The sequence below is a fragment of the Staurois parvus genome, unplaced genomic scaffold (genome assembly GCF_062004578.1).
Source record: "Staurois parvus isolate SC_StPar_1 unplaced genomic scaffold, SC_StPar_1.0 ptg000072l, whole genome shotgun sequence".
Lineage (NCBI taxonomy): Eukaryota > Metazoa > Chordata > Amphibia > Anura > Ranidae > Staurois > Staurois parvus.
Genome location: NW_028317868.1, coordinates 874064 through 889689, shown reverse-complemented (window position 1 = coordinate 889689; position 15626 = coordinate 874064). Strand labels below are relative to the sequence as shown.

Here is a 15626-nt window from a genome sequence, read left to right as displayed (position 1 = left end):
CAGTAGTACCACAAAACATTGCACAGACTACATACACACAAAGATCTTACAACAGTTAATAATTAACCTAAACCTTTCAGCACTGTAATAATTACCTCACGTAGAGGGGGTAAAGCAATTACCACAGTACCTACAACCCGCAAATACTTACCTAAACTATGCAAAAACTTTTACCCTCTAAAACATATACCCGTTTAATTTTTGGTTGGAAGATTTTTAAACTTGACCAAATGCAGCCAACCAAACCCACCCCTCTGCTGCTCTCCGCAGAGACAAACCCTTGTCTTTCACCCACAAATCAAGATTTTAGGACAAAACTAGGTCCTTGCTAAGCGGTAATTCTTGTTAGCTAACAGAGAGCGAAATCAGCCACACGAACACGCAAAAAGCGATCCTCTTAATGGCAGAGAGACCTGAAATGTGCCGGCATACTTTTTGCTAGTTCATGATGGCTCATTCCCCCCTCGTGCTTGGTTAGCTATCCCAGAATACGCGTTAGTATCCACCAGGCTCGCCAAACTGTCTTGGAAATTTGCTTTAACAAATTTCTCCTTACCGTGAGTACTTGCAGTTGGATGCGCAGAAATCCCCCATAAAGCTGTGCGAATCTCGCTTACCATGACTGCAGCTAAACGCCACAATTCCTGCCCATCCAACTACTTTTAGCTTCTGTCGAGATGTGGGGGATGGAGCTCCGTTACCCTAGAATGATCACACGACACTCTAAGGCTGCTGTTGGAATTCACATAAGGGCAGTTTTCATTCTCCCCTTTGGTTTTATTACAAATACACACACGCCCCCCCCACATGAATAAGGTCAAACCCCTCCCACAGAACAATGCAATGGGGAGTGCCTATACACAGGATATACATTCCGATTGGAGCATAGCCTTTCCTATTATCTATCACTGGTCCTCCCCCATGAGCCTTCTGAGGTCAGCAGACTTCCTCCCCTTCCCCCCATGAGCCCTCTATGAAGAGCATATCTCCTCCCCTTCCCCCCATGAGCCCTCTATGGAGAGCATATCTCCTCCCCTTCCCCCCATGAGCCCTCTATGGAGAGCATATTTCTTGTTCCAGCTCCTAGCAGTATGTCCATTCTCTGTACAAGCATTCCCTAGAAATATCAGTCTGTACCTGGATACGATCTTTATTAAAACACATCCATCCGGATACAGTTTCAGGTTGGTAATGGATGTAAGATATGCATAAGCCTACATGCGGAGTTCACACCGCTTGGCGCCATGTGTTATGAAGTCCATGTGGTACTATGCTGCTGATATGTGGATACAGGCCCGCGGTCTACTGCCAGCGGCATTCGCATCGAATGCCGTGGTGGTATACACGCTGGTCTATAAGCGCAGATCCGCCATCTCATCCATTACCGAGCTGAGTACTGTAATACATACATTGTACATGCGCATGGCCCAATTGCAGCCTTCAGAGCTTTAATTAAGCCACACGAGAGACATATGAATAACACTCATATATGACACATTTAAAGTTCGACCAACAATACAAAATTTCCATGACACCCCTCCTGCAAATATGAAAGGAATTCCTAAGGCAAGCTTGAGCCACTCTAGCTCTGCCCCCCCCCCCCCCCCGGTTGCCTAGGTGACTAGGGGGGTCCAACCAGTTTTAAGAAGCTGATGCAGAGCTCCCGAGGTATTCATCGCTGGGTAGCTGACGGAAGGAGCCCAAGAGCTGTGGCCGGGACCTTTTGTGGCCAGGCTTGGCAGAGACCCAAGGCTGCCTAGGACCCCCCTTCTCCCAGAGCTGGTGAAGACTTTATTTGCTACAGAGACTCTCCCTTGGCTCTCAGTGCTGGACTTTAAGTGTGTTGGTCCTTCCGTGTCATCCTGGACTGGCGTATTCACCCTCCCTGCGAACTCCCCTATTCGGTGACTGCCGTCTGTTTGTCTCAATAAAGCTTTGTGCGTTTGCCATCTACTCTGTGTGTTCTGTCCTGCCTACACTCTGTCACACTACCCATCTATCTGGGACAGTCTAGAGTTCTGATACACCTTACAGTCACCCCATAACCCACTCATGGCATACCTCCTCATTCCAGGCTTTTATCCGGCATGAATGCCGCCATCTTCTTTTCATGCTTGTCCTAGAGCTAGTCTAGTTCAAACTTACAATTTCACAGCACCAGACTCCTTTATACCCTTCCAAACCCTATGTGACTCCCACAAAATATCTAGACCTGAACTTTTTAGATATCTTCAGGTCAATCACTTTTGTTCCTCCCACTTACACACCAACCCCCTCCCTCCTAGACATGACCAGGTTTGAACACTGTAACGGGGTTCGCTCGGCAGTGGGTGTGTGTGACCCCCTGGATGGGTGCACAACACAAAACACAGGCACAGCACAACAGTGGAGGTGAAAAAAACAAAAAGGTGCAGTTTATTTACAATATTTACAGAAAAACGTATAAAAAATAATAAGAAACATCAAATCCTGGCCAACTTGGATACTTACTGTACAACATAGCTTCCCTAGCTACCCACCAGGTATAGCCTGATGCTATACCTAGCCCCTGTTAGTTGGAGGCTTAGCCACACAGGCTTTTGTCTCACTGCACACAGATAGGATGTTGTCCCCAGTCAGTTCAGGCACAGATCTGGTTCCAGGATGGAGCAACTCCCTAAGCAGGCTGGGAAGTTTTATAAAGGCCTTAATGAGCCCACTATCTTCAGCTGGGCTCATTACCTCAGTGCTGAAGGACTCAGCACTTCCCCCCTAGTGGAACAAATCCCCATATAGTCTAAACCTTGGACAGATGTATCGTCCATCCAGGACGCAACCAGGTGATTTCACCTGCCTACTGTCACATACCCCCCCTCTTGTTTCAGCCTTGGGGTTGTAACACCAGTAGCCAGGCAGGCATGAACCCGGGATAAAGCATCCACATTTCCCATCTGAACTCCAGGGCGATGCTTTACCATGAAGTTAAATTCTTGTAGGGCCAGGAACCACCTATTTACCCTTCTATTGGTCTCTTTATTTTGAGCCATCCATTTCAAGGGAGCGTGATCCGTGACTAGGTCAAAATGTCTGCCTAGCAGATAGTACCGCAGGGAATCTAGAGCCCACTTTACTGCTAAACACTTCTTCTCAATTGTGGTGTAATTTTCCTTGTGAGACTTAAGCTTTCTGCTCAGGTAGATTACCGGGTGCTCCTCCCCCTTCCAAACCTGGGACAACACTGCTCCTAAGCCAACATCGGATGCATCCGTCTGGACCACAAAGTCTTTTGAGAAGTCTGGTGAGTATAGAACTGTCAGGCTACATAAGGCCCTTTTTAAAGACTGAAATGCTGCTTCAGCCTCCGGGGACCACTTAACCACGACCGACTCCTTCCTTTTTGTCAAGTTGGTTGGGGCACTGCCAGAGAAGCAAAATGGGGAATGAATCGCCAATAGTAGCCAGCAATACCTAGAAAAGCCCGTACCTGCTTCTTGTTGTTTGGGCGTGGCCAACTCTATCGCTTCAACTTTGTTGATCTGGGGTTTTATTACTCCTCTCCCAATGGTGTACCTGGCCTCTTCCTGTCCAATCATACACTTCTTTGGGTTGGCCGTAAACCCAGCTTTCCGTATTGAGTCTAGTACAGCCTGAACTTTTGGCAAATGTGAGGTCCAATCTGCGCTATGGACAATCACATCGTCCAGGTAAGCTGCAGCATACTTCTGATGGGGGTGAAGAATTTGATCCATTTTGCACTGAAAGGTAGCCGGTGCATTCTGTAACCCGAACGGCATTCTTCTATACTGGAATAACCTTCTGGGGTTCCAAATGCAGTCTTCTCCTTTGCTGACTCAGCTTAGGTGTATCTGCCAATATCCTTTGGTCAAATCGAGCGTCGTCATGTACCGGGCTGCTCCCAGACGGTCGATTAATTCATCTATCCTCGGCATGGGGTAGGTGTCAAACTTTGTAACTTTATTTAACTGTCGGAAGTCATTACAAAATCGCCAGCTCCCATCTGGTTTGGGCACCAACACTATGGGGCTGGACCAGCCACTCTGGGACTCCTATCGCAACCAGGTGATTTCACCTGCCTACTGTCACATAACATATGTAAATGTGACCCCCATGTCAGAGGTTTGATTTCCACCTTTATATACACAGCTACCAGCTCCACCACCTTACACTTCATACCATATACAGTTGTGTTCAAAATAATAGCAGTGTGTTGGAAAAAGTGACTAAAGATGAAAATCCTTCTAATAGCTTTTATTTCCATCCACACAAATGCATTGGGAACACGACACATTCTATTCCAAATCACAACATGAAGAAAAATACATCAAATTTGTGTTGTTCCTCTAAAAAAATATATAAACTGAGAAATGTTTGAAGATTTTGCTTTCCTTTGAATGACTTCATGAATATTTGGTTGTAGTCGCACTGTTTCTGAGAACTGCTGTACATCTGTGTTGCATGGAGTCACCCAACTTCTGGCCCCTGTGATCAGGTATTCCAGCCCAGGATGATTGGGCCACATTCCACAGTTCTTCTCTATTTCTTGGTTTTGCCTCAGAAACGGCATTTTTGATGTCACCCCACAAGTTTTCTATTGGATTAAGATCCGGGGATTGGGCTGGCCACTCCATAACGTCCATCTTGTTGGTCTGGAACCAAGATGTTGCATGTTTACTGGTGTGTTACTGGTGTGTTTGGGTTGTTGTCTTGTTGGAACATCCATTTCAAGGGCATTTCCTCTTCAGCATAAGGCAGCATGACCTCTTCAAGTATTCTGATGTATTCAAACTGATCCATGATCCCTGGTATGCGATAAATAGGCCCAACACCGTAGTATGAGAAACACCCCCATATCATGATGCTTGCACCACCATGCTTCACGGTCTTCACAGTGTACTGTGGCTTGAATTCAGTGTTTGGGGGTCGTCTGACAAACTGTCTCCGCCCACTAGACCCAAAAAGAACAATCTTACTTCCATCAGTCCACAAAATGTTGCGCCATTTCTCTTTAGGCCAGTCAATGTGCTCTTTGGCAGATTGTAACCTCTTCAGCACATGTCTTTTTCCCAACAGTGGGACTTTGCGGGGACTTCTTGCAGATAGCTTGGCTTCACATAGGCGTCTTCTAATTGTAACAGTCCTCACAGGGAACGTCACACCTTCTTTCATCTTCCTGGAGCTGATTGTTGGCTGAGTCCACGCCATTTTGGCTATTCTTCTATCCATTCCAATGGTAGTTTTTCGCTTTCTTCCACGTCTTTCAGGTTTTGGTTGCCATTTTAAAGCATTTGGCATCATTTTAGCTGAGCAGCCGATCATTTTCTGCACTTCTTTATAGGTTCTCCCCTCTCCAATCAACTTTTTAATCAAGGTACGCTGTTCTTCTGAACAATGTCTGGAACGACCCATTTTCCTCAGAATTTCAGAGAGAAATGCACTGTAACCAGCATGTCCAACATTTGCTGCCTTCCTTCCTTAAATAAGGGCAATAATTGCAACCTGTTTTTCAAAGAATGAATGACCTCACTAATAGAACTCCACACTGCTATTATTTTGAACACGCCCCTTTCAATGAGTGATTCAATGACACAGAATCAGCAGCATGCATGTCATGACTGTTGGGTCTGTTGGATTTCTATGACTCTACTACACCTGCTAGGAAATTATTTGCCATGTAGAAATCTCATATGACGTCCTCCCAGAATGCGCTCTCCTGCATGCCCCCGGGGGCATGAACCTGGCGATCTCCATGATCACTGTGTCCTATGACACGCTGGTCATCGGGAATTGCAGTTGCCGGTGCTCAGCTGCACTTTCCTCACGCTGTCAGAGCATGAGGAAAGTACTTCCAGCAGTTGTCAGAGGGAACATCAGGGCACTTATGATCAGTGCCCTGAGGATCGGTGCCCAGCAGCGCCACCCACCAGTTCTGCCCACAAGTGCCCAGCAGTGCCACCCACCTTTGCCCACCAATGCAGCCCGCCAGTGCCGCCCGTCAGTGCCCAGCAGTGCTGCCAATCAGTGACAACTATCAGTACCCATCATCAGTGCCACCTCATTAGTGCTGCCTATCAGTGCCCATCAGTGCTGCCTATCAGTGCAGCCTCATCAACGCACATCAGTGAAGGAGAAAAATTACCTGTTTGCTAAATATTTTAATAGAAACAAAGAAACTTTTATTTCAATTTTTTTGCTCTTTTTTTTGTTTATAGCGCAAAAAATAAAACACCCAGCGGGGAGTAAATACCACCAAAAGAAAGCTCTATTTGTGTAAAAAAAAAGATAATATTTTCAAATGAGTACAATGTTGCATGACCGCGCAATTGTCATTTATAATGTGACAATGCTGAAAATTGGCCTAGTAAGGAAGGGGGTATAAGTGCCTGGTAGGCAAGTGGTTAAGGACCCCACTGGCACCTATCAGTGTCGCTTCTTTAGTTCTGCCTATCAGTACCGCTTCATCAGTGCCGCCTATCAGTGCACATCAGTGAAGGAGACAAATTACCTGTTTGCAAAATGTTATAATAGAAACAAAGTAACTTTTTTTTTTTACATTTTTTGCTCTTTTTTTGTTTATAGCACAAAAAATAAAACACCCAGCGGGGAGTAAAGACCACCAAAAGAAAGCTCTATTTGTGTCAAAAAAAAGATAAAAATGAGTACAATGTTGCATGACCGCACAATTGTCATTTAAAGTGTGGCAAAGCTGAAAGTTTAAAATTGGCCTGGTAAGGAAGGGGGTATAAGTGCCTGGTAGGCAAGTGGTTAAGGACCCCACTGGCACCTTTTGGGGGGATAACCAAAATTGACAGGTACCCGCTCCCACTTCTGCTGCAATCACCTAGGTGATCAGAAGCGGAAGTTGTCCTCCCCCCTCCCTCCCTGTAGTCTTCTGGGACACATGAAAGGTCCTAGAAGACTACAGGACCATTCATAAAGCACAGAGATACTCGCACATGCTCAGTGGGCACCCAGATGTGAAGCCGCAAGCTGTCACAGTTGGGTGCCCACACTGAAGATGCCAGCACTGGAAACACAGGGTGGCCGGTGAAATGGGCTGCGGGGAGGACACCACGAGATCGAGGGACAGGTAAGTGCCCGTCTTTTAAAAGTCAGCAGCTACAGTGTTTGCAGCTGCTGACTTTTATTTTTTTTTATTTTCACTGGAACTCCACTTTAATGTATGAAGATATTATTTGTAGTGTACAAATTACAACCTGTACGTTACCTCTAAGGGTTGTACCCCTTCTGACTTACTGTTGGTGAGTCCTGCAATCACATTGTTATCAGCTCCTTGTAAAACTCTCTTTCCAATAAAATCTATGAACAAGAGAAGATATGGACCCCACAATTCCTCTATATACTCCACAATTCTCCCATGTGGACACCTCGTAAGTGGTTCTCCAGTATAGACTCCCAGTTTGGGGAACTCATTTAGAAGAAGCCATCAGCTAGAAACACACTCACTACTCTACAGTATGGTGAAGACCAAGGAGGCCTAGCAATACCAAATGCTAGACTTCATATTATAGCTGCCCAACTTCAACATCTTACCAGGTGGGACTTAGTAGACACATTAGATCCCATCCATCGGTTGCTACTTCCATCAGATACAGATTTCACATCACTCTCTGTCAGGGCTCCAGGTATGACCAGAGATTTGTGGACTGACACAGGGAAACGCAGGCTCAAGGATGGTGTAAAAGTAATATAATTTATTTAAGGTTACACAATACACAACACACAGTGCAAAACCAAACCTTAAGCTAGTCCCAATATGTGTGGGAACACAAGCATAGTCAGGCAGGCCGGGTCGGTAACTATCAGGCAGGTAGGTACAGGAGGAGCAGGCAGAGAGTAGTCATGTAAAGAGCCAGGGGTCAGTGCAGGAGACAGTCAGCAGGATCAGGATCAAAGCAGGGTCGGCAACAAAGGGTACTTCACAGAACAGATGATCAGGCACAGATAACAAGATACAGGGGCTCATGGGAAACATGCACCAAGGCACTGATCACAGGCCCGGCCATTCCTTAAATACACCTCCTGCAATCAGCCTCAGGTGATGGCCGATTGCAGGAGTGAGTCTCTGGTTGCTGAGAGCACCCGCTGGTCAGCCCTGGTACTGCAGCCCACAAAGCAGGTGAGTCCCACCACCATTGGCAAGTCCATTCCTGACATTCTTACAATGGTTAATGGGCTTCAGATGGCACCAGTGGGAAAGGCATGATCTCTCATATATTTATTCCAGTCTTTTGACTCTTACCGAAGACTTATAGAAAGAAATGGGAAACAGAGAAAATAAGAGAGAGTGGTGGGAGGTGATTGTGACCTCCATACCTCTCATCTCTCTGTCCTCTTCACAGAAACTCTGTCATTTCTTTTGCATAGAGCTTTCAGGACTCCAGCTCAATTGTTCAGCTAGGACAGGAGGGATTTCCCCTTATGACCCCAATTGTATTGATGTCGGGGATTTGATACACATGTTTTGGAGATGTCCAAAATTATTCAAAAAGTGGAACGATATGACCAGTATTATAATGTTGGTGTTCAATATTCCTCGGGTGTGCCTCTTGGTGTCAATAGAGGAGGAATTATTTACACCTCCTCCTATTACAAGTCATATAGCAATAGTGAGGCTGCTTGACCATAAAAAATATCCCGATCTTGGCTATCATCTCAAACTCCCAGCAGACACCAGTGGATTGAGCAGGTGATCTCCACATTAACATCATATGTATTTAAAATTTTAGCTTTTTTAGCCCCATAGAAGGAGAACGGCCAGTTGTATCCTACTGAATGGTGACTACATTGGAGACCCATACTTGGGGTATGATCCTGTAGACACAGGCCTCATTGATCGGTGTCAGCTATCTATGTATGTACTGGGGGGAGTTACTTGCAATGTACAGCTGAATTGTTCTAGGTTGTTTCTTCTTTTCTCTGTTCATTTGTTTATAAAAGGTAAAAGTGACACCATAGACAAAGCAAGTTATTGTTCTGTATGATCTGTAACAGTGCCACAACTGCCTATACGTGAGAATGTATGACTCCATTGTCTGGGCTGAATGTTGGGAATACTGTGCGCACTTATAAACTTTATTAATAAAATCTATTTGATTAAAAAAAATACTGTAGATAATGCTGTACATATTCTTTCTATTCATAAGATATATTTAGTAATGAACATTAAAAATAGAAAGCAAATTTATGTAGCCCTTTATATAGAATTTAAATTTTTTTTTTTTGTACAGGTAGATTGATGAATCTAGTTTTCGGTCATGTTGGTCTTCATGAATACAGCTGAGTCACATGGAAAACAAGACATATGGGTGTCTTAATTGACTGAAAGTCTTTACTGCAGTTCACTGGAGGATTCACATGGGATACAAGTCATATCTGTGTTCTAAAAGTCATGGTTTGGATCCTCTTCCACATTGATCCAGCAGGAGAAAAGTAATTTCAGTGTTCTGGAAGTGACAATGGCTTTACAATAAAGTCCAACCCCAGTATACATAAGAGGAGTCATTTTATACTACTTCTTGTTTGGAGATTTTACAATGGAGAGAAAATATATCACACACCAGAAGGTTCAGAATGAAGGGAAGTCATATCATTGTTCTGAATGTGGCAAAACTTTTACAAGCAAGAGAGACCTTATAGTACACCAAAGAGTTCACACTGGAGAGAAGCCATATCAGTGTTCTGAATGTGAAAAAGCTTTTACAGAGAAGTCAAATCTTCTTACACACCAGAGGATTCACACTGGAGAAAAGTCATATCAGTGTTCTGAATGTGATAAAGCTTTTACACGGAAGTCACATCTTATCACACACCAGATTGTTCACACTGGAGAGAAGCCATATCAGTGTTCTGAATGTGATAAAGCTTTTACACGGAAGTCACATTTTATAACACACCAGATTGTTCACACTGGAGAGAAGCCATATCAGTGTTCTGAATGTGATAAAGCTTTTACACGGAAGTCACATCTTATCACACACCAGATTGTTCACACTGGAGAGAAGTCATATCAGTGTTCTGAATGTGATAAAGCTTTTACACAGAAGTCAAATCTTATCACACACAAGAGGATTCACACTGGAGAGAAGCCATATCAGTGTTCTGAATGTGATAAACCTTTTACACAGAAGTCAAAGCTTATCACACACCAGATTGTTCACACTGGAGAGATGTCATATCAGTGTTCTGAATGTGATAAAGCTTTTACACGGAAGTCAAATCTTATCACACACCAGAGGATTCACACTGGAGAGAAGTCATATCAGTGTTCTGAATGTGATAAAGCTTTTACACAGAAGTCAAGTCTTATCACACACCAGATTGTTCACACTGGAGAGAAGTCATATCAGTGTTCTGAATGTGATAAAGCTTTTACAGTGAAGTCACATCTTATCAGACACCAGAGGATTCACACTGGAGAGAAGTCATATCAGTGTTCTGAATGTGATAAAGCTTTTACAGTGAAGTCAAGTCTTATCACACACCAGCGGGTTCACACTGGAGAGAAGCCATATCAGTGTTCTGAATGTGATAAAGCTTTTACAGAGAAGTCAAATCTTCTCACACACCAGAGGATTCACACTGGAGAGAAGTCATATCAGTGTTCTGAATGTGATAAAGCTTTTACACGGAAGTCAAATCTTATCACACACCAGATTGTTCACACTGGAGAGAAGCCATATCAGTGTTCTGAATGTGATAAAGCTTTTACACGGAAGTCACATCTTATCACACACCAGATTGTTCACACTGGAGAGAAGTCATATCAGTGTTCTGAATGTGATAAAGCTTTTACACAGAAGTCACATCTTATCACACACCAGAGGATTCACACTGGAGAGAAGCCATATCAGTGTTCTGAATGTGATAAAGCTTTTACACAGAAGTCAAGTCTTATCACACACCAGATTGTTCACACTGGAGAGATGTCATATCAGTGTTCTGAATGTGATAAAGCTTTTACAGTGAAGTCAAGTCTTATCACACACCAGAGGATTCACACTGGAGAGAAGTCATATCAGTGTTCTGAATGTGATAAAGCTTTTACACAGAAGTCAAGTCTTATCACACACCAGAGGTTTCACACTGGAGAGAAGTCATATCAGTGTTCTGAATGTGATAAAGCTTTTACAGTGAAGTCAAGTCTTATCACACACCAGAGGATTCACACTGGAGAGAAGTCATATCAGTGTTCTGAATGTGATAAAGCTTTTACACAGAAGTCAAGTCTTATCACACACCAGATTGTTCACACTGGAGAGAAGTCATATCAGTGTTCTGAATGTGATAAAGCTTTTACACGGAAGTCACATCTTATCACACACCAGATTGTTCACACTGGAGAGAAGTCATATCAGTGTTCTGAATGTGATAAAGCTTTTACACAGAAGTCACATCTTATCACACACAAGAGGATTCACACTGGAGAGAAGCCATATCAGTGTTCTGAATGTGATAAAGCTTTTACACAGAAGTCAAGTCTTATCACACACCAGATTGTTCACACTGGAGAGAAGCCATATCAGTGTTCTGAATGTGATAAAGCTTTTACACGGAAGTCAGATCTTATCACACACCAGAGGATTCACACTGGAGAGAAGTCATATCAGTGTTCTGAATGTGATAAAGCTTTTACACGGAAGTCAAATCTTATCACACACCAGAGGATTCACACTGGAGAGAAGCCATATCAGTGTTCTGAATGTGATAAGGCTTTTACAGTGAAGTCAAGTCTTATCACACACCAGCGGGTTCACACTGGAGAGAAGTCATATCAGTGTTCTGAATGTGATAAAGCTTTTACAGAGAAGTCACATCTTATCACACACCAGATTGTTCACACTGGAGAGAAGCCATATCAGTGTTCTGAATGTGATAAAGCTTTTACACAGAAGACACATCTTATCACACACAAGAGGATTCACACTGGAGAGAAGTCATATCAGTGTTCTGAATATGATAAAGCTTTTACACGGAAGTCACATCTTATCACACACCAGATTGTTCACACTGGAGAGAAGTCATATCAGTGTTCTGAATGTGATAAAGCTTTTACACAGAAGTCAAGTCTTATCACACACCAGAGGTTTCACACTGGAGAGAAGTCATATCAGTGTTCTGAATGTGATAAAGCTTTTACAGTGAAGTCAAGTCTTATCACACACCAGAGGATTCACACTGGAGAGAAGTCATATCAGTGTTCTGAATGTGATAAAGCTTTTACACAGAAGTCAAGTCTTATCACACACCAGATTGTTCACACTGGAGAGAAGTCATATCAGTGTTCTGAATGTGATAAAGCTTTTACACGGAAGTCACATCTTATCACACACCAGATTGTTCACACTGGAGAGAAGTCATATCAGTGTTCTGAATGTGATAAAGCTTTTACACAGAAGTCACATCTTATCACACACAAGAGGATTCACACTGGAGAGAAGCCATATCAGTGTTCTGAATGTGATAAAGCTTTTACACAGAAGTCAGATCTTATCACACACCAGAGGATTCACACTGGAGAGAAGCCATATCAGTGTTCTGAATGTGATAAGGCTTTTACAGTGAAGTCAAGTCTTATCACACACCAGCGGGTTCACACTGGAGAGAAGTCATATCAGTGTTCTGAATGTGATAAAGCTTTTACACAGATGTCACATCTTATCATTCACCAGAGGATTCACACTGGAGAGAAGTCATATCAGTGTTCTGAATGTGATAAAGCTTTTACACAGAAGTCAAGTCTTATCACACACCAGATTGTTCACACTGGAGAGAAGTCATATCAGTGTTCTGAATGTGATAAAGCTTTTACACAGAAGTCACATCTTATCACACACCAGAGGATTCACACTGGAGAGAAGCCATATCAGTGTTCTGAATGTGATAAAGCTTTTACACAGAAGTCAAGTCTTATCACACACCAGATTGTTCACACTGGAGAGATGTCATATCAGTGTTCTGAATGTGATAAAGCTTTTACAGTGAAGTCAAGTCTTATCACACACCAGAGGATTCACACTGGAGAGAAGTCATATCAGTGTTCTGAATGTGATAAAGCTTTTACACAGAAGTCAAGTCTTATCACACACCAGAGGTTTCACACTGGAGAGAAGTCATATCAGTGTTCTGAATGTGATAAAGCTTTTACAGTGAAGTCAAGTCTTATCACACACCAGAGGATTCACACTGGAGAGAAGTCATATCAGTGTTCTGAATGTGATAAAGCTTTTACACAGAAGTCAAGTCTTATCACACACCAGATTGTTCACACTGGAGAGAAGTCATATCAGTGTTCTGAATGTGATAAAGCTTTTACACGGAAGTCACATCTTATCACACACCAGATTGTTCACACTGGAGAGAAGTCATATCAGTGTTCTGAATGTGATAAAGCTTTTACACAGAAGTCACATCTTATCACACACAAGAGGATTCACACTGGAGAGAAGCCATATCAGTGTTCTGAATGTGATAAAGCTTTTACACAGAAGTCAAGTCTTATCACACACCAGATTGTTCACACTGGAGAGAAGCCATATCAGTGTTCTGAATGTGATAAAGCTTTTACAGGGAAGTCAGATCTTATAACACACCAGAGGATTCACACTGGAGAGAAGTCATATCAGTGTTCTGAATGTGATAAAGCTTTTACACGGAAGTCAAATCTTATCACACACCAGAGGATTCACACTGGAGAGAAGCCATATCAGTGTTCTGAATGTGATAAGGCTTTTACAGTGAAGTCAAGTCTTATCACACACCAGCGGGTTCACACTGGAGAGAAGTCATATCAGTGTTCTGAATGTGATAAAGCTTTTACACAGAAGTCACATCTTATCATTCACCAGAGGATTCACACTGGAGAGAAGTCATATCAGTGTTCTGAATGTGATAAAGCTTTTACACAGAAGTCAAGTCTTATCACACACCAGATTGTTCACACTGGAGAGAAGTCATATCAGTGTTCTGAATATGATAAAGCTTTTACAGAGAAGTCACATCTTATCACACACCAGATTGTTCACACTTGAGAGAAGCCATATCAGTGTTCTGAATGTGATAAAGCTTTTACACAGAAGACACATCTTATCACACACAAGAGGATTCACACTGGAGAGAAGTCATATCAGTGTTCTGAATATGATAAAGCTTTTACACGGAAGTCACATCTTATCACACACCAGATTGTTCACACTGGAGAGAAGTCATATCAGTGTTCTGAATGTGATAAAGCTTTTACACAGAAGTCAAGTCTTATCACACACCAGAGGTTTCACACTGGAGAGAAGTCATATCAGTGTTCTGAATGTGATAAAGCTTTTACAGTGAAGTCAAGTCTTATCACACACCAGAGGATTCACACTGGAGAGAAGTCATATCAGTGTTCTGAATGTGATAAAGCTTTTACACAGAAGTCAAGTCTTATCACACACCAGATTGTTCACACTGGAGAGAAGTCATATCAGTGTTCTGAATGTGATAAAGCTTTTACACGGAAGTCACATCTTATCACACACCAGATTGTTCACACTGGAGAGAAGTCATATCAGTGTTCTGAATGTGATAAAGCTTTTACACAGAAGTCACATCTTATCACACACAAGAGGATTCACACTGGAGAGAAGCCATATCAGTGTTCTGAATGTGATAAAGCTTTTACACAGAAGTCAGATCTTATCACACACCAGAGGATTCACACTGGAGAGAAGCCATATCAGTGTTCTGAATGTGATAAGGCTTTTACAGTGAAGTCAAGTCTTATCACACACCAGCGGGTTCACACTGGAGAGAAGTCATATCAGTGTTCTGAATGTGATAAAGCTTTTACACAGATGTCACATCTTATCATTCACCAGAGGATTCACACTGGAGAGAAGTCATATCAGTGTTCTGAATGTGATAAAGCTTTTACACAGAAGTCAAGTCTTATCACACACCAGATTGTTCACACTGGAGAGAAGTCATATCAGTGTTCTGAATATGATAAAGCTTTTACAGAGAAGTCACATCTTATCACACACCAGATTGTTCACACTGGAGAGAAGCCATATCAGTGTTCTGAATGTGATAAAGCTTTTACACAGAAGACACATCTTATCACACACAAGAGGATTCACACTGGAGAGAAGCCATATCAGTGTTCTGAATGTGATAAAGCTTTTACAGTGAAGTCACATCTTATAACACACCAGAGTTTTCACACTGCAGAGAAATCATATCAGTGTTCTGAATGTGATAAAGCTTTTACAGTGAAGTCACATCTTATCAGACACCAGAGGATTCACACTGGAGAGAAGCCCTATCAGTGTTCTGAATGTGATAAAGCTTTTACACAGAAGTCAGATCTTATCAGACACCAGAGGATTCACACTGGAGAGAAGCCATTTTAATGCTATCAATGTGACAAACCTTTTACAGTTAATGCCGGTCTAATCTATCACCGGAGGATTCACAAATCTCAGCATAGATTAAATTCTGGAAGAAAAGAGATATTAAAGAAGTTTCAGGTGTCACAAGTTAGTTTCACATCCCCAATGTCATCCCACAAGCTAGAGAAGAATGGAAAAGATAAAATGTTACCTTAAAAGAAACAAACTAAAATCTGAGCA

The 15626-nt window shown here is 42.7% G+C and overlaps 1 protein-coding gene across 1 annotated transcript; it reads left to right on the top strand.

Annotated features, from left to right (window-relative positions):
• The first annotated feature begins 3879 nt into the window (after positions 1-3879).
• Positions 3880-15464, top strand: LOC149469382 (uncharacterized). The gene is given in 4 exon segments (XM_089669337.1): positions 3880-3932; positions 9641-11897; positions 12048-13980; positions 14050-15464. Coding segments are annotated over 4 exon segments (5601 nt in total). The 3' UTR covers positions 15408-15464.
• The last annotated feature ends 162 nt before the right edge of the window (positions 15465-15626 follow it).